Source organism: Plasmodium chabaudi (genome assembly GCF_900002335.3).
Source record: "Plasmodium chabaudi chabaudi strain AS genome assembly, chromosome: 11".
Lineage (NCBI taxonomy): Eukaryota > Apicomplexa > Aconoidasida > Haemosporida > Plasmodiidae > Plasmodium > Plasmodium chabaudi.
The window spans coordinates 123,552-146,240 of record NC_030111.2 but is presented as its reverse complement, the minus strand read 5'-3'; the positions used below and the strand labels follow the sequence as shown (position 1 = coordinate 146,240).

Here is a 22,689-nt window from a genome sequence, read left to right as displayed (position 1 = left end):
CAATAATGAAAAAATTCAAATAATAAAAAAGTATTAAATATAAACAAATATGTTGAGGATATCCCTAATTTATTTCAAAAATATAATTGATAAAAAAAAGAAAAATTACTAACAAAAGCATGGAAACAAAGGGCCCATATATTACTAAAACGTCAATCCAGCTGAGTGTTCAGAAAAAAAAGGAAAAAAATATGACCAAGCAAGGTAAATATTGCCATTAATATGGATATATATAATTAATGGAAAGCAAGAATAACACATATATTAATTTGTAATTTTGAAATATTACGAAATAAAACGGCCATAGATTGTCAAATGTAAAAAGACTTGAAAGGGTGTCCTATAAAAAATGAAATATAAAAAAAACACATGAAGGTATACAATTGTAATGCAATATAATTATAAAAATGTTTGCCAAAATTACATGAACAGTCATAATTTTACCAATCCGATTTCCCTTTATAATTTATATTATTTAATACAGTAGCTACATGGTGATGGCAATTATTTCTGAAGGGGGATACATATATGTATATGACAATTTTAAATGTGTATATTTCAAATTAAGAAAAGAAGTAGAGCTTAAATTTTTATTTCTTACCGAAATAAATTATGCTAAATAAAAAAGAAGGAAATAAAGTTGTATAATTTGATAAGAAAAAAAAGTGTGTGCAGGATGGATATAATTATTAAAGCAATTGTTAATAATGTAAGGATTGTTTATATAATATATAGAATGAATATTATTTGTACCCGTCTTTTGGAAAATTCGTTATCAGCTTTAATTATGGCATCATCATAGGACTGTGAAATAAAATAAAATAAATTTATTTATAAATATGTTAGGAAATATATATAAGTTGATAATTTACAATTTTTATGATTTTTTTTTTTAATACAGCATCAGTAATTGACAATGGGAGTTTATTTTTGTCAAGCTTCCAGTATTTCATTGGGTCACTAAATCCCATATTATCTACAATTTTATAAATAAAGACCGATAATATTTGATTTGTAAAACATAAAAATGGAATTGTACATATGAAGGAATATGGTCGCCGTAGTGGCTTTAAACAATTGGCATCATTTATGTATAGCAAACTAAAACCAAGACATATAATATATATAGGCATTACCAACAGAAATGGTATATGATCCTGAGAAATCATGAATAACACCCGTTGATGTGCAAATACCTAAGAATATATAACGATTTCAAAAAGTATTGTATTTCTCCCATAATTGTGAATATTCATATTATATATATATGGTCTTATCGTTTTAAAGATTAATTTACCAATATGGCCAATGACCGGAATAAACGTGGATATAAACGGGAGATATGTGAATACGACACAGTATGGAAACTGCCCACAAAAAAGAATGCATATATGTATGTTACACGATTGAATATAATAAGGTTTATATTATGAAAGGATATATAAAATAAGTTGAAGAAGAGTGGCTATTATTTTCGGGCTTATTGTATAATAACCTTGTTGTCTTTTTTATTTATCTCCATATTTTGGAAAAAATCATCTGGCATATTGTCCATATAATTTAAATACATTAAATAAAGATTTATAAATTTTGAATAAAATAAAAATTTAAAATAATTATGTAAAAAGGAAATATGCTATGTGTGTATGCTTGGGAATGTATATTTTAGGATAATTAAAAATATATTTGTTTTTGCATTTTATTCGAGACATTATTCTTTCTTTTTTTCCATTTTATATATAACAGTTTTATGCTATTTTTATGGAAATTTTTTTATACGTAATATGCATGCATTATTTTGTTTTTTTTTTTTTGTAAGATTAAGAAAAATAATGTTAACACACAAACTTATTAATATGTTATTCACAAAAATAATTTTATGTGTGAAATTTCCACTATTAATTATAAAAGAATTAAATGGACTGTATTTTTAACAAAATTATGTATATATTTATATATGTATTCTTAATAAATACGTATTTATATTTATTATTTTGTGTGCTATATTTTATAATTAAGAAAATAAAGTAGCTTATTTCATTGATGGACAATAGTTTTGTTTTTTTTTTTTTTTTTTTTTTTTACAATTATATAAATAAGTATCGGTATTGTATATATCCATATAAATTTATTTAATACACATATTTTATTTCCATTTTATTGATGGAATATTTAATATATATAATGGTTTATACCTTTTGAAATTGTTTATAATTTCTTCTATTTCATTTATATTTATTTTGTATACCTTTGTATATATATATGGGTGTATTTTTTTTTATTTCCTATTTTTTGTTGTAAAATAATTATGAAAAGCTATTAATATTAAATTTATTTTTATTTTTGATATTATACGTGTTTGCAGACATGTATTAATCATTTCGTTTGTTTTTCTTTGGATGATTTACAAATTATGAAATATAATTATTCTATATTTGTATATAAAGAAGACTGATATTTTCTTTACCTCCTAGTTTGTACATATATATATAGCTTGACTTAACAATTTTATTCACATCATTTTTATATTCTCTATTGTTTGCAACTCTATAGTTATTTGCGTATGTACGATTCATATTTTCCATTTTTATATAACCCAATTTGATATATAAAAAGTTGGTTTATTTTATATCACACAATATATATATATGCAAATATCCACATGCATATGTATGCTTATTTTGTTTAACAATTGTTTAGAGAAATCATAAGTACATAAATAAAATATTTTTCGATAATAATGTACTTGCCATGTTTTAGTATTTAGAAATTATTTTAAAAAAAAAAAAAACAGCGACTTTTTTTACACACACACACATATGTAATTATGAACGTGTGTTTAAAATAGCTTAACAAATATGAAGGGAAAAAAAGTAAATGAAAGTATATGCTCATCGGTTGGTAGTAGCATATTATATAATATGCTATCATGTGGAAATGAAAAAAGTAAAAAGACTTTAAACGAAATAAAGGAATTAAAAAAAAATAGTAAAAAAATTATGAAAAATGAGATTAAAGAATATGAAATAGTTCATCAATTAATAAACGAAAGAATAGAAACAATGCCAGACATATCATACAATTTTAATGATTCAATAGAAAATATTATAAATGTTAGTCATAATAATTTATCGCTTTCTAATATATCCGATAATGAGAGTTGTAAAAATATAAGACACAAAAATGATTTCCTTGAACTGTTTGAAGTAGATGGATCACCATCTCTTCTAAATTATAACAATATCGTAGACGAATACAGTGACAAATCTATTGAAGACTACACTTTTAGTTCTAGACATCGGTTACAAAATCTAATGATGAATAGTAGCCGCTTAGTAAGTGACACAAATGAAGACAGTGAAAGTAAAACCACCAGTTTGCTTCCTGTACAGGAAGAAAAACAAAATAAAAACAATGGAGGTGTTGAAGAAGCTAAGAATGCAGACTTTGAAGGGGGGCACAACATAAACACGCCTACTATAAACACATCAAAATTAAGCATCAAAATGGAACAACATAAATTATCATCTTCATATGATAATAAGTATAATATAAATTCCGAGTGTTTAATCGATTTACCAAAAGGTGATAATACAAATAAAAAAAATAGTTTGAATAAATGTGATGGTCAAAATAAGTTTTATTTTTATAGCGAGTCTAAGAATAATGTAATAGGACAAGGTGGAAGAATATATTCTCAATATTTTAGTAAATCGAAAAATGAAAAAGATGAAAAGAGTAAGCAAAAAGTATCAAGAACAGTTAATATACCTATTCATGTAATGAAAAAGGATAAAGACAGTTTAGTAAGCATACCAAGCACATATTTTGAAAACATAAATTATACAATAATAGATAGATGTTCATATATTACAAAAAATGTGAATAATTCTAAAACGATTATTTTAAAATTTTCAAAATTATATATTGGAAGTGATGAAAATAGTATGAACACTACACATTTTATGAATGAAAAAATAAAAAATTATGGCAAGATTTACGCATGTTTTTGTATTCCTATAGGATATGAACATGTGAAAATTGATAAAAATGGAAAAGAAGGGAAACGAGGATTCAGTTTGACTTCTAACATTTTCAAAGAAAAAGTTGAAAACTCTGAAAATGCAAACAAACAAGTCCCAAAAATGAATCTACCCAATAGTGATCGAAGTAAATATAGACATCTAACCGAATTTTATAAAAATAAAAAATACATTGAAAAGGGAAAGAAAACTTATCATAGTTTCTATATTGAAAGCAAAAAAATAAATAAAGATTCTGTCGACTTTTTTTATGAAATATATTTTACTGTTGATAAAGAAGTTTTGAAAAATATAGAATATGGCTCTCTTTTGATTTGTGGTGAAAATGCTAGTAGCATCGAAAGTGGGAATACAAAAAATGTGCGAGATAAAGATGTGAACCTGTTTGGGTATCCTTTTTCTTTGCCAAACAATTGTGAAATATTAGGTTTCGCAAAAATACCAGTGATGCAAATTTCGAATGTAAAAATTAGAGTTAAAGAAACGGGAATGAAAAGTTCAGACTCAGAAAGTGGTTGTAATAAACCCGTTTTTTTATTCTACACACGTGTAACCATATTGAAAGTAAAAAACAGCATGGAAAATTGCTTGACAAACTCTACTTTTGAGAAAATCGAAAACAAAGGGACTTGTGTGGAGGGCCCTAACGAAGACTGCTCTAAATCAAATAGTGATAATGACAAAAATGAAAATTATAAAAATTTGGATAAGCTAAACATTTTAAGTATAAACAATAATTATGAGAACAAGGGTAAAGAGTCAGAAAATGTGACATTACAAGAAAGCGAAATGAAGGAGCAGAGAAATGATAATAACATAAAGGAATGTAATAATATGAACAAAGTAGATGATGAAATATTGTATATATATATTGATAAGATTGTAAATTTGTCTGGTTGCCCATTTGGCAATCTCTCTATTTGCGTTCGCTTATTTAAGGATGAAAAATATTTTTATAAAAATTTTAGCATTGATAATGAAAAAAAAATCTGTATATTACTATTTTCAAAAAGGGAACTGATAAACATTTCTGAAATCATTTTTGAAATATGGGATAACTCATTGATAAGAGAAAAAAACATTTTAGAACCCGAAGAAATAGAAGGAGACTGTTTAGGAATCATAAAAACAGATGTAACAGATTTAAAAAATAATAAAAATATAACATATGTCGAAAAAAATCTTGAACTTAATTACAAATTTTGTAATGATAATATAAATTTTATATTTAGTATGATCATGGTTAGGGGGTTAAAAAATATGTATGAACATGTTATGAACTTTTCCTTAAACTATTTTGCAAACGTAAAGAAGTGCTTAGATGCTGGTAATGACGATGCGAATTGTTTTGCTTCACCAGAGCCCCAAGATGAGACCATTTCATTGAACCAGTCAGAAAATTTGACAAAAACAGATAGCACAAACAATATTGATATTTATGAAATATACAGAGAAGTCCTTAGGAGAGATATACGAGGTAATGAAATAATAGACACAATTTTAAATAAAAATAAAACGTTTGAAAATGGCTCAAAGTTTGGGGAGAAGAAAACAGAGAGAGAGTCTACTTGCCCTTTAAAAGGCTGTGAGAAAGACATAGACTATTTTTCTAATTTAAAAAATGATGAAAGACATTTAAACAATGGTGAAGCGGTGCTATATAAAGATGAGAATGGGAAAAGTATTTACATAAACAAACAGTGTATTCAAGAAGAACTATTTCTTATTGGAGTGAATAAAAAAATTGTTAATTTAATAATTGATGATATAGAAAATAATAACTATTTTATTAATGAAAATAATTCAAAATATATTTTAAAAAATAACTTTGAAGAATATATAAATAAAATACATAATAAATGGGAAAAATTATCAAATAAATTATTTTTAAAAAATAATAAAAATATGATGCTTAATGATGTGTGTGAATATTTAGACAGTCTATATATCGATGATGATAATTATTTATCTAAAGATGAATTTTTTTTATTTTTTCAAGAGGTTGGCATAGTTTTTGTAGACTTATTAATATTCGATGAATTATGTTTATTATTTTTTGATAATAAAAATGGAAAAATACATTTTTCTCTTTTCTCTTTATTAATTATAAAAAAAGGAATAAATGAAACAAAAAATTTATTATATGGATATGATATATTAGTAAGATTTTTTGATTTTTTAAAAATGAATAATATAACTATTGAATATTTAGAAAATGAAATATTTAAAATAATGTTACAAAATAATTATTATTCTGAACGAGTCAGAAAATATATGTCAACACAAACTATGAGTATATCACCAAATATTCAAAAGAAAGATGCAAATGAAAAACTAGCGATATTTTTAAAAGATAAAGATAATATATGTTCTTGTACATCCTTACTTTTTTTACACTCTTTACAATTTATTTTAAATAAATATAATAATCAAAATTTTTCAGCATATGAATTATTTTTTCTTGTTAAATATATTATGCATAGTCAATATAAATATATTTCACCAGATATGCATGTATTTATAAATGAAATAAAAGGGATCGAAAAAGTAAATATAACATTTTTCCTTTGTCTATACTACATATATTCACATCAAAGTAGAGACACAGAAAATGGCTATCTAGCTGAATCTACAAAAGAGGATCCTATAACTCGTTCAGAAATAAATAGACAGTTTGCATTTTGGGAAGAAGAAAAAGTGATAGCCACTGAAAAGGATGACAATCTAAATTGCATTCATGATAAAAGTAAAAATAGTTTAAGAAATAGTCAAGCAGAAAATATGAATGATCCTGCTTTGACTTTATCTATGTTAGAAAGTAAGCAACACGATTATAATCCAGTTCAAGAATATTTCCCTATAACAAATAATAATGACAAGCATTGCAAACTGATGGATGATTCATCACAAGATGAGATAAGTCATAATGAAGATACATCCAATAGTCTAGACTTTAAAAAGAGAAATGATACTAACGATGTAGATAAAGTTCCAAAATGGAAAGACACAGATGATGAGTTAAACATAATGCAAATCTATAAAGGTGAATATATTAGGAACCATCAAAATAAGCTTTCTCCCAAAATTGCCAAAGCAGCAAACAGAAGGGATATAAAACATGGAGGGAAAAATTGTTTAATCATTTTGTATAGTAGGATAGTAAGTGGATTTGTTAGTGTCGAATATGTAGGAGAATGCTTGCAAAGTTATTATGAAAAAAGTGAAAAAGATAAAAAAAAAAAAAATTTTGATATACTATATTTGATGGATAAACTTGGAATATATACATCGATAGACATTGGAATAAATTTGTTAAAATGGTATGAAAAAGAAATTAATGAGATTGAAAAGAATGATAATTATAATAGTAACAAGGTTAGAAGAGTAACTAAATTAATTTCCATAAATAATTATAGCGCAAAAAAACATATAAGTATTATAAATAAAATTATTTGTAAATATAGTGAAGATCAGGATGTGGTGGGAAACACATTTTCAGGATCAGTATTGGAAAACTTTTTTAAACTTTTAAAAGAAAGAAATATAAATATAAAAATATTTTCAAAGAATTTAATTTTTTCTTATACAGATTTTTATAAACAAATAGAGAAGCTAAATTTAGATTTTTCTAAAAATTATATACGTCTATTATTTTGTAATTTATTATCTTATGACTTATCTACATTTGATAGTATAAATAATAAACTTATTTTTTTTGATTCTATACAATCCTTTTGGAATAATTGGAATAGAATTCATTTTCAATTTTGTTACATGACTGATAATAATTTATCTGATGAATTATATTGTGACAAAAAAAATAATTTTGATGGGCTTCTTCAAAATGTGAAACATAAGAGAAAAGAATTGAACATGCATTATAAAGAAGACGAACAATATGAACAAACAAAAGATATGCTATATTACCATGCTAATAATCAGGACAAGATGAATAATTATTCAATTCCTTTTGGTGATAATAAAAAAAAACGATCTACCAGTGTTGTAAAAAAGGGTGCGAAATATGATTATTTCTTTCTTCCTTTATATAGTATTTTTTTCTATTTTTCAAATAATGGATATTTGTCTGGGGAAGAATTATTAAAGAATTTTTTTTTGAAAATTTTTCAATTTGAAATTAGTTATATAAATATAAATGATTACACAAATAAGTATTACACATTTTATGACTTTTTCGAGCTCTTAAAAGAATCAAATTTATTATCTAATTACCATCAAAATGAAGATATTTTTTTTAGAAAAGATTTTTTAAGACTCACTATTTTAGTGAATCGTATGTGTTCAAAAAAGATGGAAAAATTATTAACAAAAAATGTTAAGACAGATTCAGAATCAAATGAGAATGAAACAAAATTTTCTGCAAATTTTGATGAGATAGTACAAAAAAACATGAATACATTTTCTTCAAACTTTAAAAAAAGTTTAAATTCGATAAAAAAAAATATATATAAATTAAAAAGCGATTTTTCTAATGATTCTACATCTTTATTTGATGCATATAATGAAATATTTGATGCATGTCGAGTAATTAAAACAAATGCAAATTATAAAAATGAAGATACAGATTCGAGTATCATTTTAACAAATAATAAAGAAGACATATTAGAAGATCGAAATAAATTATTATTAAATTATTTTAAAAAATGTAAATATATAATTAAATATATTAGAGAATATTTTTATCTATTTGTTTTGTGTGATAAAATAATGAATCATAAAAAAGTGGAAAATAATGATGTACTTACAAAAGGGGAAAATAAAAATATAATAAAACTTTCTTTTAAAAATTCTGACTCTATAGTATATCAAAAAAAATTGAAATCTCATCAGTTGGAAAAAATGAAAACCAAAATGTATCCCAAAACAATGAGACAAGTAAATATATTACATAATAAAAATGATGAGAACCGTTATAGTAATATAAAAATAACTGATTTTCCATTTTTATATGAAGAAGTTTTTATATGCCATAAAGAAAAACAATTTGAAAAAGAAGAATATGCATTTATGGTATATCCATATATATTACTATTTTGTGATTTTGTAAAAAGAATTATAAGTATATATAAAAAAAAAAATGTGTATTCAAATTATATACGTAAATTATTCCATTTTAATAATTATGACAAGCCAAATAAAAAATTTTATTTTATGCACAATGTTGAAAATATTATGACCAGGTCAGGCAGTTTTGATTTAAAAGAATGGAATAAAATTTATACTATATTTGAAATGCTAGACATAAAAATTGATGAATTTTTTTTAAATTTATGCAATATATTAGAACAAAACAATTATATAGTTACACTTTTCAATGGTGTAACCATATTTAATTGTTCTGAAAGTACATTATTTGATATTGTATCTTGTTGTAGTAATATGAAAAATGCTAGTAGAAATAGTAAGCCACATTATGGAATAAATTTGCATGAATGTGGTAATGAGCTAGCCATTGAGTTTGGAAAAAATGAAAAAAAAAAAAAAATGGATATATTTATTAAAAATACAATGTATTATATGTCTTTTAACAAATTAATATTAAATGATTTAAATGAAAATGATCAAGAATACATGCATAGACATATTATCAAAAATAAAAATTACATAAATTATATGACACACATGTATATAAGAATGCTATTCAATGAATGTATATCCTCTGGTTTAAATATAAATAAATTATTTCAAAATATAAAAACAAGAAATTCTTTTATAAATATTTTATCTAAACATTTTAATCATATATTTTCAGAATTTGATATAGATATATTTACAAAAAAATATTCATATGTTTTTGATATGACTTCTATCCATTTAAGTTTGTATAATAATTTTATTTTTCACAAAGATTTCTTAAAAGACATGTACAAGCAAGGTGATTATTACACTAGCTATTTGAAAAATAAATTATTAAATTTTTTTCTAAAAAATAAACATATTTTTTCCTTGAAAAGGTATAAAGGAGTAGAAACAAGAGAAGAAAATGAGACAACTAATAATGATAATATAATTAAGATAAGGAAAGAAGAAGCAGATTATTTAATACCTAGTATCGATTTAAAAAATATATTATCATGTCATGGTATATTTTTATCTTGGGCTGAGTTATACGATTTTTTTCATCCGTTAAATAAATATTGTGTTATTCAAAATAATACATCAAGCACACATAATTATAAAGATAGTTTAGATAATTCAAAAGGTGATGAAAAATTAAATCCATATATTTTAAAAGCCCATATAAATTTTTCCAACTTATTAATAATTGCTGAGAAAGCATGTATACAAGAAGCAAAAAATGAAAACTCTTTTTCATCAGATAATAATAATAAATTAATAGACACATATAGCGATAATGAAGAAAAAGTATTATCTGATCAAAGCGTTTGTAGTGGGAATGAAAAATGGAAAACCCTTTTAAAACAACCAAAAGATAATATTTTACAAGACAACGTAATGCATAAAGATAGGGATGTAAGCATAAAAAGTAAGAAGGTACATCGAAACATTTCAAACACCGAAAATAGTGTAAAAAAGGAAGAAAGAAAATGTGAAAGCAACAATAGAATGGTGACATATAAAAAAGACGGGATCGTAAAGATTAAAAGGAAATTCACAAATTCAGAATACAATATTGGGAGTTCAGAAAATAATGGATATTATTATAATATTAGTTTTAATATAATAAATTTAGAAAGAGTATTATATTTATTATTTATAAAGGTAAGTAATTTATTAATAAAAAAAAATTTAAGATATGAACAGATATATTTTGGTATAAAGAATGTAAAAGAAAAAGATATCAGAAAAAAAGAAATGAAAAATGCATGTTCGTTATTATTAAATTTTAATGTTGAAGAGTTGGAAAATATTATTCCAGATGATTTTATTTTATATGAACAGGATTTCAAAAAAGGAATATTTATAAATATTCATATATTGAAAGAAGAATATAATAATTTATTTCCAAAGATTGGTAAAAAAAAAAATACATTAGAAATTCCTGTTGATGAATTTATTTCCTTTTTCGATAAAAAAAGTAATAGTGTTATATTTTCAAATTATAATTTTGTTTATAATTTTTCTTATGAATGGATAAATTTTATGAACATTAAGAATGAGTTTGTAAAAAGAAAAAATTGTGATGAATTATTGATGAAATTTTCAGCATATGAAGAAGCAGATCAAATTTTAGACAACCTTCAAAAAAACAAATCGACTATTTTTTCTACTCCGATTGGTAACACATTTGATGAGCGACTTTCAAAAAAAAAAATAATCGAATTATTTGAAAAAAATATAAAAGGATTGAAATGGAAAAAAATATTACTTCCTATATTTGAGGCCACCAAATTTTATGTTCACACTTTTCGAATAGTACTACGCGAACTTACGGGAGTTCGAAAGTTTGTAGCAAATGCTGTAAATTATGATGAGAATGGCAAGTCTGGGAACAGCATAAGTTATAACCACTTTAAGTTATCTTACTTTTGCTGCTTCGGAATGAAAGAGATCGTCATTGACAATGTGCTTGGTCAGGATCGTTCAGAAAATAACGTATTGTCTTTAAACTATTTATTCGAACACAACTTTTCAACAATTAACGAAATGGATATAATAAATTTATTTGAAAAAAATAAAAATATATTAAAATTAAAATTGATGTATAAAGATAAGATTATTTCCGAAGCAACTTTACATATATTAGAATTTTTTTCTGTAATTAATAATAAAAATGAAAATAAAACATTATGCTTTATATCTAATAATAAAGATGATAAGAATATTTTATTTTTAGATCTAGACATACATTATGAAACAAGAATGGAAGAATCCTCTTCAAGCTCAGTAAATTTCAGTACCGTTCATGGAAAGGTTACCAAAAAGGATCAAAGCAGTAGCAATATAACATGTTCATCATTTTCTACAGTAAAAAAAGGTATAAAGCAGGTAGAGAAATGCGAAGCAAGTGCAATCGTTAGCATGTTGAAGAAAGAAAACGACTTAGCGCCTGCAGAAAAAACAAAAGAAATTTCGGGTAAGAACAAAGCAGATGGCAATTTTAATTATAGTTGGGAATACGTGTTGACGAAAAATGGGAAGCATGTACCATCTTTAGGAAGTGCAAATTTGAAAAAGGACAAGCATGAATATAAATATAAAAACAATAAAAATATGCAAGATGTGATAAAGTTAGAGCAATGTGGAAATGTATTGAAAAATATAAATTTTGTAAATGTATCTATTACTGATCTAGTTATACCAATGAATTTTATAAAATTTGTGAAAAATAAGTTTTATGAAGATAAAGAGAAAGGCAAGGGAAAGAGCGAAGATGTATTTGTTTCTATATATGTACAAATTTATAAAAAGGATAATCATTCCGAATTTAAACTTCTCTCTTCGTCTATTCCAAGCATTATAAATAGTTCAACAAATCTTGGGAATGCAAAATTGGGAGATGTAATCAAAATGGATAAAGAGAAAATTGGCCAATCTGATTCTGCTACTAATAAAGATGAAAATAAAATATTAGATAAAACGGTCTATTCGGAGAAAGAAGGTCAAAAGACAGATGGAAATTTATCATTGAATAAGGAAAGAACGAGTGTTAGAACAAACTTAATTAATAAAGATAAAGGAAAACATTTTAAAATAAATATGATGAATAAATATTTAAATATTTGTAATATAAAAATTAAACATAATGAAATTATTGAAATAGCTGATTTATTTATTGAAGGGAAAATTGTGGTTCGAGCTTTAATTTCATTTAGTTATCATTCGGAAGATATAATATTAGGTGAACATTTTTTTAAAATAAAAAATATGATGCATCAAGATAGAAATATTAATTACTGTGCTGAGCGTTTATTTTATCCGATGCTAGAATCATCTTTTATATCAAACTTGGATGACAATAAAGAAGATAACATGTTATGTAATGATGAAACGAATAACGAATTGAACGATAGTAAGGATGTTTGCACCTGTAGAGATAATAGTAAGGGTAAAGAAAATAAAGATTTGAAAATGTGTGAAGCGTGCTCGAAAAACATTATGGGATATATTTCTTATCAATATGAAATAGGGAAAGAAAACATATTTAAAGAACGGCCAAAAATAATCAGATTAATGCTTCCAAATTTTGTGAAAATATATTTTACAAGCAAAAGCGACAAAAATGATGAGTATAGCGAAAGCGATGACCTTCTTGCGACCCCAATTTATGAACGCATGTTTAGCGATGTAATAAGAAATGCAAATTATAAAAAATATGTGAATTTAGAAATGTTTTTAAATGCGTTGGAAAATTGTAGATATAGTAATTATATAGAATATTTTAGAAAATACTTTTCTCAATTTATAAATTATAATAATTCATTATATTTTTCTTTAAGAGATGTATTAATGATATTAGCAATTAAAGAGTTGTCTTGTAATTTTATTCATTTTGTGCATTATTTTTCTCAAGACATATATAAATACATTTTTAATGTTAGTGAAGTGGGAATAGTTCAATCAGCTTATTTTATAAATTGTGTTTTAAAGTCTCAAAATCAGGTTGCAAAAATTAAGGAGTATGAAAATAAGGTGAACAAAAAAACGGAACAGAATGAGAATATGTGCGAAAGTAAGCATGATAAAACAATTGCAGATTCGTTATCTTCAGATATGTATGTAAGTAGCGATTTGAGTTTTTCATCTAAAAAAGAATCGGAAATAAAAATGAAAAAAGAAAAAATTGGATTAAGTGAAAATGATTGGTGTATGATACATAATTGGAAAAAATGGCTAGTTCAATATGAAAAAAAAAAAAAAAAATTTTTTTTCCTTTACCTTTTTTTAAATGATATAATTTCATTTTATAAAGAAAACAAAAATGAGAAAAAAAAAAAACAAAGACATGCCTTTTCTTTGATGTATGACAATTGTATTAATGTAATTAAAAAATCTCCTATTTTCAAAAAAGAAGATACATCAAATTTGGTTAATCAAAATGTAATCAATAATGAGGAAAGCGGTGTGAAAAAAGAAAATGATAACAATTCAAATGGAAAGGCAAACACAAACATCATGAGCAAGCTCTTTGATGAAGTAAAGATGGAAGAAGAACTGCACACAAGGAATATAAACAAAGATGATGTGGATGTGCATGTGCATGTGCATAACATAAGTAAGTTTCCATATTTTGGTAGCATTAAAAATAAAGTGGAGACTGATATGGGAATTAATGGAAATATTGAAGGTAGACATGGACTAGATAATTTAAATAACTTATTTTGTGAAAACAAAACAAATTTATATAAATATAATAATATAAAAAATGATGACCTAAATAAGTGGAACCTTTTTAAAGAACAAATTAATAATAACGATTTTATGAGAAACGAAAAAAAATGTAAACTTGTGAAAAATTCAAATTATTACACTAGCAATAATAATAATGCTGATGGTGGTTCTATGGAAAGTGATAAGCATGATAACATTTTAAAACGTACAAATTCAGATAGTAAATATAAAATATATCTAAAATTGAAACGAATTAAATATTCATTCCCACTTATAAATAATAAGAAGATAAATATATATTTGACATTTCAAATAGTTTTAAATAATTACAAGTTATTAAATAAAAATGGAATATTCCCATATATCTTAAATAGTGAAGAAAATAATCATATACTAAATAAAGTTCAAGAAAAAACTTCGATTTTTTTTTGTGATAATTATTTTGCTTTTAAACATTCTTCAATATTGTTATTACCAAGTATTAGTGAGCTTAGATCTATATTTACAAAAAATAATGAATCAGCATATCTATATGATTTGAAATTTTATTTAAAGAATTTTTCAGTACAAATTTGTTTTTATAAAGCAGATGAAAATACAATAAATAATTTGACTTTCGATTATTCAAAAGATGGAGATACAATTCAAAACCATCTTTATAATGCTAGCAAATATTTAAAAAATAACCAAAACAAAATAGACCTGATTAATAGCCAAATAAATCATGTAGGAAAGTATAAGAACATGTTGGTGAGTACATCTTATAAAGATGAAATGTTGATAGCTAAGTCTGTTATTCCCTTGTCTATTCTTTTAAAGAAAAAAAAAATAAAAGTTCATGTGCCTTTAGTTTTTTCGCCATTTGTTACGTCACATGTTAATAAAAATGAAATTGAAGTTATACTAAAATATGAAACAAAAAATGAAAAAAAATACGATGAGAAAGAGTTTGAAAAAAAATATTTACGTCATTTTAATAGTAATGCCAATTACTCAAGACATTATCATAATTTATCTAACTCATCAAATGAGATGCAAGAAATGGATAACAATAATTTTTTTGATATCCCTTATGTACCAAGACTTAAAAATACAAAAGTCAATTTAACTAAAGATAGAAAGTTTGATCTTACTAAAAATAGGAATTTAAAAAATAAGTCCAAACATTACATATACGATGAAGCAAACAATCTTGTTGATGTTTCGAATATTCCCCTTATGGTAGTTCCAAAAGTCCCACCCCCAATATTATAATCCTTATTTTTTTATCAATTTATGCATGCATATATATTTATATATTTAACAAATTTGTGTTTCCTTTATAAATATGTTAACCTTTATGCGATTTGCATCGAATGCTGAGTTTGCTACCACATTTTTTGATCATATTTTTGTATAAACATAATCTGGTCCTTATTTTTAGGACCGTTTGTATGTAGACTTCCGAAAAAAAATAAAAATTTTATTTGTATAATTTGATAACAATTGAATTTTTGGAAAATAGAAAAGGTTGATCATCACATTTAGGTGGGTTTGTTTTTTTTTCTTGGCTATGTTGTTGGGTCGTCCTTTTCTAGGGTGTTATCATCATCTTGTGCATCTACATTAGATGCATTAGCAGGTTCATTAGATTCATGGTCTGGATTTGAGGGATGTTCATCTTCATTGGCTGTTTCAGTGATTTCTTTTTCTTTTTTATATAAAAACTGTGCTTGTAAATATTGTGAAGCGACATCAATGGAATTTTTAAATTTTATATCAAATGATATATGATCAGTGTCGTGACAATAAGTAGTTGTTTGATCACAAGTACATCGTTCTTCATTTATTTGTGGGCAAACATTACAAATATTATTATTATGCATATATGTTAAAAAATATAAATTTGAAAATTTATTTTTATGTATATCATCATGGCAATTAGGACATTTCTTTTTACAATTTTTTGAAGAAAGAAAATAATCTAAACATGGTTTTTTATTTTTATTACATTCATCACATGTATGTTGTATAGTAATTTTTTTTTTCTTATTATTTTGATCATCATATATATTATTATTTTCTGGTATAGCAATAGTAGACCCTTCTTTCGATTCTTGTTTATAATTATCTTGATTAGTTTCGTCATTAGTTTTATTATTTTTATCGTTTTCATAAAATATATTCATTAGATCTTTATCCAAAACATAGAATGTAGAATAATTATTTTCTTTAATCATACTTTTTTTCATTTTTTTTAATATATCTTTATTTATAATGTTTGTATTCAATTTTTTTTTATATAAATTATTTAATGTGTTGTAATATTTTGTTTTAATATAGCTAGGTAAATGATCAAAGGAATGACAAAACTTACATCCATTTTTTGATAAACATAATCTACCTTTAACAAAATGTGTGCATACATTACATTTATTTTTTGCATGTAACATTTTGTTTGGGTATAAACCTGAATTTGTATTAAGATGAGAATTATGATGACACCACCTACATTTTATATTATATTCACAAGAAACATTATTTATAAATTTATAGCATGGTATACATAACCCATGCATATGTAAATACTTTTGTAAAATATATAAAATAGTATCTGAATTAATATCTATTGAAAATATTTCAATTAAAGAATTTGTTAAATTATCACCTTTTGTACAATATAAATCATTAAAATGCTTTATAACTTTTTTTCTATTTTCTCCTAATTGAGAAAGCTCTTTTAATTCGCATATTTTTTTAAAATCTGTAGAATCATGTTGATTTTCATTTTGTAGATGAAGCCCATCACTCATAGTTATGTCTCCTACTTCTTCAAATTCGCTACCTTTTCCATTTGCTGAATTTACTTCGGCCTGCTCAACGGTATTTGCTACACTTCCCTCTTCGGATCCCATTTTCTTTTATCCCACTTACCAATGAACAATCAACTTTACAACAAACAAATGGCTAGCTAATATGTAAAACTGGTTATACATACAATTTAAGAGTTGAAGCTAGCTATTTAGCATCATCCCATTTCATACTTGGAGATCTCACTTTTAAAAACGAGCGAGTATTTTCCTACTTTTAAGTAAGTATAGAAACCCAATTCATATACACTAGAAAGAATTATAAAAGTATAAAAAAAAAAATAATAATAATAGTAATAGTAATAGTAATAGTAATAGAAATTATAAAATCACATAACTCTTACAAAAGGAGTGAATCACCAATGATATAAAATGCTGGCAATACGTTATTACTTTATTTTTTTTGTGAAATAAAATGTGGAAAAAATAATATTTTATGTAAATAAAAAATAAAATTATTATATGAACAATGTTTAAGTGTATTTATATTAAAAGGTGACATATCATCAATGTTTACAAAGCCTAAATTTTGGGCTCCATAAAAAAGGGAACTATAAATATTGATATATGTTCCTATTATAGATTAGTAAACATATAAAAAATTATTGCATGGTCAGGTGATTTTAAGTTTTTTTTTTTTTTTTTTTAATTTGGCTACTTTGTTCATGAAATGTTTTGTTGCCCTTTAGTACGAATGGCTTATTTGTTACCATCACGATTTAACCATATCAAATTTATGAAAAAATTAATCTTTATTTAAAAAAGTAATTTGAGTTTATTATTTAAAAAATGCTTTTGTAATATGCATTTTTTCGGAGTTAAGTATTTAATATTTTCCAATTTCAAAAATAACAGTGAAATGGAAAAAATTGTAAAAAATTATAAGAAGCTATTTTTTACACTTCTTAAATGTAGGCATAACAATTTTAAAGGAGATGAAAAAAAAATTCAGGTGTAACATGCTCATATGTATGCAACACATATATACATCAATTATTACACAGTGACAATTTTCATGGAATGAGCTAGATTAGATTAATAAATTTATTAATAAAGCAATTTGTCTGAATATTTTATTTTTTTTTTATTTCTAATAGCTACGATACATGTCCATATTTTTCAGCTATTTACTAAATATGGATAAAAAAAAACTGTGGTTTATGCAAATAATGGTGGGATAAAATTGCCTTGGTTTGATATATATAATGATTAAAAAATAGATAGCGAACAAGCAATTTTGTAGTTTTATTCCTTCATCATTTTTTTTACTTCATAGATAACTTTATGTTCATCTGGGATGTAAAATGGTTCATATACATGAGGGAATGGAGTGTCATAACCACATACTCTTTTAATTGGTGAATTTAAATTGTAAAAACATCTTTCTTGTATTTTTGCTGCTATTTCTGCTCCAAATCCGTTAGTTAATTGTGCTTCATGGGTAATTAATAATCGTCCTGTTTTTTCAACAGATTTTTGCACCGTTTCAATATCCCATGGTACAATTGTTTGTAAATCGATGACTTCACAATCTATTTTATGTTTTTTTAATAAAATATCCGCTGCATTTTTCATTTTATGCACTAATGAACCCCATGTGACAATAGTTACATCAGAACCTTCTTTTACTATATCTGCTTTACCTAATTCTAATTCATATTGTTCAATAGGGACTTCATTAACAGATGCTCTGTATAATATTTTGGGTTCGAAAAATAAACAAGGGTTAGGATCTTTAATTGCAGAAAGTAATAATCCTTTTGCTTTATATGCATCACTAGGTACAATAATTTTAATACCTGATGCATGAGCAAAAAATGCTTCTGGACTTTGTGAATGATATAATCCACCATGTCCTACTGCACCCCATGTACATCGAATAGTTAATTTTCCTACATCAAAACTGCTACCAGATCTATATCGAAATTTAGCTACATCATTTATTATTTGATCAAAAGCTGGAAATATATAATCACCAAATTGTATTTCAGCAATTGTAGTATATCCATTTTCAGCTAATCCAATAGCAAAACCAATTATACCTTGTTCACATAAGGGTGTGTTAAAAACTCTTTTATCTCCATATTTATTTCTTAAATCTAAAGAACATCGAAATACACCGCCAAATGCTACATCCTCACCCAATAGTATTGATTTAGGATCTTTTTCAAATACATTGTGCATAGCAGAATTGATTGCTGTAAACATATTCATTTTTTTTGTTTTTAAATCATTTGTGATTGAAGAGAAACATCTTGGGGAGTTTGTGGCTATTCCTCCCTGAATTATTTTATTTGTTCCATTGATTTGCACATTTTTTTTTAAGTTTGACTTTAAAATATTTGAAACGGACTGTATTCTCATTTTATATGCTAAACGGATTTATAAAAAATAAAAATAGAATAATAGTAACACTAATTTAACGAAATTATGGCACTATGATTGGCATGGATACATTATATTTGCTTAGTTTTTTTCATATGGAAAATTATTTATATTCATACATATATATAATTTATTTATTATAAAAAAAATGACTTTAATAAAAATAAAAAATTTACACGCGCAATATGATATAAAAACGTACATATATAAGCACACAAAAAATGTTAAACAAATCTGTACATAATATATAAAGAAGGTGGAAGAATAATAAAATAACTTATTTCCATGCCATCTATGCATATATATATTTATTGGATTCCTTATTATATTACTATATTATTATTATTTTTTTTTTTTAACTGTGCTGGTGTAAATGTGATAAAATTAAATGTGCATTTCATATGAATAGGAATAAAAATTATGAACATGAAATATTTTTTTTTTAAGTAACTATATATAATATATTTTTATGTGTGCCCCTATAATTGTTCATTACGTAAAGAGAATATAAAAAATATATCTCTATGCTTTATGATTATTTATGTGTTTTTCTTAAGTAATAATTATTCCATTTAGTGTGAAAAAAAACAAAAATGAGCTGACTAGAAAAAAACAGCCAAAATGTAGCCAACGATATATTAAATGACCAAGCAATGTAAAAATAGGGAAAATAAAAATAAAAAAAAAAATAGTCACAAAAAATACGTATCTCACATGGCTAGTTTACTCTATATACAACGGTGATTAAATATACAATGGTAATGGATATTATATAAATGATCATTAATAATAAAAACAATTTTGCCGTGTTGGTCATTTCTGTAAAAAATATAAAATAGTATGATGGCATATTAAAAAGTAAAAAAATTCAGGTCATCAAAAAATGTTTTAAATGCTGGACAAAAATGTGTCAAGCTTATTATGAAAAATATTAATTCATGAATGACATGTAAGAATATAAAAAATAAATATTTGATAACATATGTGTATGCAACATGCACACATGTTTTTTTTTATGTATTGTGTGTATATTGATTTTTCGTACGGTTTTGCGCATTGCTTACTTTGTGGTCTTGAGGGTAATTTATTGTTAATAAAATTTAGTGAACTAATTAGCGCTTTGCTAATAGACCCTGTTGCGATATACGAATTTATAAATATATGTTTTATTTCTGTTTCATTTATATATTTATCTTCAACCCCTTCCCTTTTTGATACAATAAAAGAGCCCAAACGTTTTATGTAAACTAGCAAAATACCGTCATGGCATTGCCTGTTTCCTATACCCCATTTTCGTAATGTATTTTGAGCAAATTCTTGAATGGATTTTTCAACGGAACTATTTTTGCTTACAAAAATATCCGGTACTATAGCTACTGCTACCTAGTTGTACAAAAATGAAAAGAAAATAAAATATGTACAACTTATTAATGCATGAAAGAATAATTTAACAAATCATATAAAAGAAAAATTCCATAAAAAATAAAATGTATTTGTAAAAAACAAAAATAAATATATCTCTTAGTTGAAACACCATTTTGTTTCACATATTTTTATGCACATATATGTTTCTTTTTTTTATATTTTTCATACTTGGTAATAAAATTCTCCATGGGATGAGCAACTGTGATAATTGGTGTCGCGTATTTTAAGTAGAATAGCTTCAATATCTAATTGGTCTTCTATTTTTATAATATTTGATGGATCACATATCCATGTGTGACTTATCCTATAAATAATATTTTTAATGTCGTTTTATATAAATAAAAAAATAATTGTACATATTTTTTTTTTCTTTTCGTCTTAATGTTCATATTTATTTACCCCAAGGATAACACACATTTCTCTGGGCTCTCAAAAGGGTTAGGAAAATTCGTCTCATCATATATGTCTAGATTCTCTGAATATACTCTTTAAAATATAAAAGTTAGAGCACATTATTTATATAACTTTTTGTGAAGTTAGAAATTCGCAAAAAAAAATTGTTATTCACAAAATCAATGCATATAAAGGTGTAAAAAATGAATATATGTATCAACAATTATAGTGTGCTTAAATTTCATTCGAACTTTTCTTCTTCTTCAAGATCCTGAATTAGTGGATATAAGATACTAGTATTATTCCTCCTAACAAACAAAAGCATGCATATGGTAAATATGTACAAATTCCTATTATGTATTTATTGGGTCATTGACTCTTTGTCTATACTTACAGCCCCGCTAATGGTGGTTTTACATCATTAAAATGAAATTTATTTTCTAAACTAAATTTTTCACATTTTGTAAAATTGAAAAAAAGATAAAAAAACAAACAGTGTATTACTGAGAAAATTAGCTTCATTTTGAAGCTCTTTTAAATCGATTTTATAAAATAAATAATTAATAAGAAATAAAAACGGTAATATATATTTTGTGATAAAATGATATGCTATCTGGAAATTTTTTAAAAATGGATATTATTAATATATAAATATGTTTGCAAGTTATGAGTAACAAACAAATAAGACAGAGAAAGCAACATTTTTTGTTGTCATTTCTATGAATATGCACTGGATGGATAATATATATATGTGCTTTGAATAAATGCCTAATAATTTTATTAGATTGCAAATAGTTTGCGAGCATGGTAAATATTAACATATATTGTTTATAAAAAAAAATAATTTCACAAAAAAAATTAAATAAATAAATGTCTATATAAATAAAATTAATAATTGGAATACATAAATAAATGAAACAGGCATAGAATTTGCCTATTGTGTGTATTAAATGCACACACATATATATAAATATATTTGAATGAATAGGAAAAAAAAAATTTATAAGCAGGTATAGAAAATTACGGGAAACATATATACCAACAAATATACATATGTATAGATGGAATAAAATAAGGTGAAATTATTCTTATAATAGTCAAACGATAACATTGTCTTTTTCTTTAATATATTTTGTTATCATTATCGTTATTATTTTGATTTTTTTAAAATATAGCCAGCTAGCCAAAATGAATAAAATTCTCCAAAAAAAAAAAAAAAATATCTAGCCAATTTGGATATAACTGAAAAATGTATGAAATTGTGAAAATTGGTAGGCCCT

General features: G+C 24.3%; 5 protein-coding genes across 5 annotated transcripts; 1 reads left to right on the top strand and 4 right to left on the bottom strand.

Annotated features, from left to right (window-relative positions):
• Positions 1-64: 64 nt before the first annotated feature.
• On the bottom strand, positions 65-1,555 carry PCHAS_1104200 (conserved protein, unknown function; the record flags this gene model as incomplete). Its single annotated transcript, XM_016798520.1, has 9 exons — positions 65-161; positions 290-340; positions 445-510; positions 602-615; positions 754-804; positions 900-976; positions 1,137-1,196; positions 1,298-1,367; positions 1,496-1,555. 9 exons carry the CDS (start codon positions 1,553-1,555, stop codon positions 65-67), a joined length of 546 nt encoding a protein of 181 aa, XP_016653915.1.
• A 1,303-nt stretch (positions 1,556-2,858) lies between these two features.
• PCHAS_1104100 (conserved Plasmodium protein, unknown function) lies at positions 2,859-15,611 on the top strand (the record flags this gene model as incomplete). Its single annotated transcript, XM_737044.2, has 1 exon — positions 2,859-15,611. The coding sequence occupies one exon, from the start codon at positions 2,859-2,861 to the stop codon at positions 15,609-15,611; it is 12,753 nt and encodes a 4,250-aa protein (XP_742137.2).
• Positions 15,612-15,907: 296 nt separating this feature from the next.
• On the bottom strand, positions 15,908-17,251 carry PCHAS_1104000 (centrosomal protein CEP120, putative; the record flags this gene model as incomplete). Its single annotated transcript, XM_739785.2, has 1 exon — positions 15,908-17,251. One exon carries the CDS (start codon positions 17,249-17,251, stop codon positions 15,908-15,910), a length of 1,344 nt encoding a protein of 447 aa, XP_744878.2.
• A 1,200-nt stretch (positions 17,252-18,451) lies between these two features.
• PCHAS_1103900 (2-oxoisovalerate dehydrogenase subunit beta, mitochondrial, putative) lies at positions 18,452-19,570 on the bottom strand (the record flags this gene model as incomplete). Its single annotated transcript, XM_739783.1, has 1 exon — positions 18,452-19,570. The coding sequence occupies one exon, from the start codon at positions 19,568-19,570 to the stop codon at positions 18,452-18,454; it is 1,119 nt and encodes a 372-aa protein (XP_744876.1).
• A 739-nt stretch (positions 19,571-20,309) lies between these two features.
• PCHAS_1103800 (MOLO1 domain-containing protein, putative) lies at positions 20,310-21,931 on the bottom strand (the record flags this gene model as incomplete). The annotated part of the gene is made up of 6 exons (XM_739784.1): positions 20,310-20,410; positions 20,656-20,974; positions 21,185-21,320; positions 21,416-21,502; positions 21,661-21,717; positions 21,804-21,931. 6 exons carry the CDS (start codon positions 21,929-21,931, stop codon positions 20,310-20,312), a joined length of 828 nt encoding a protein of 275 aa, XP_744877.1.
• Positions 21,932-22,689: the final 758 nt, after the last annotated feature.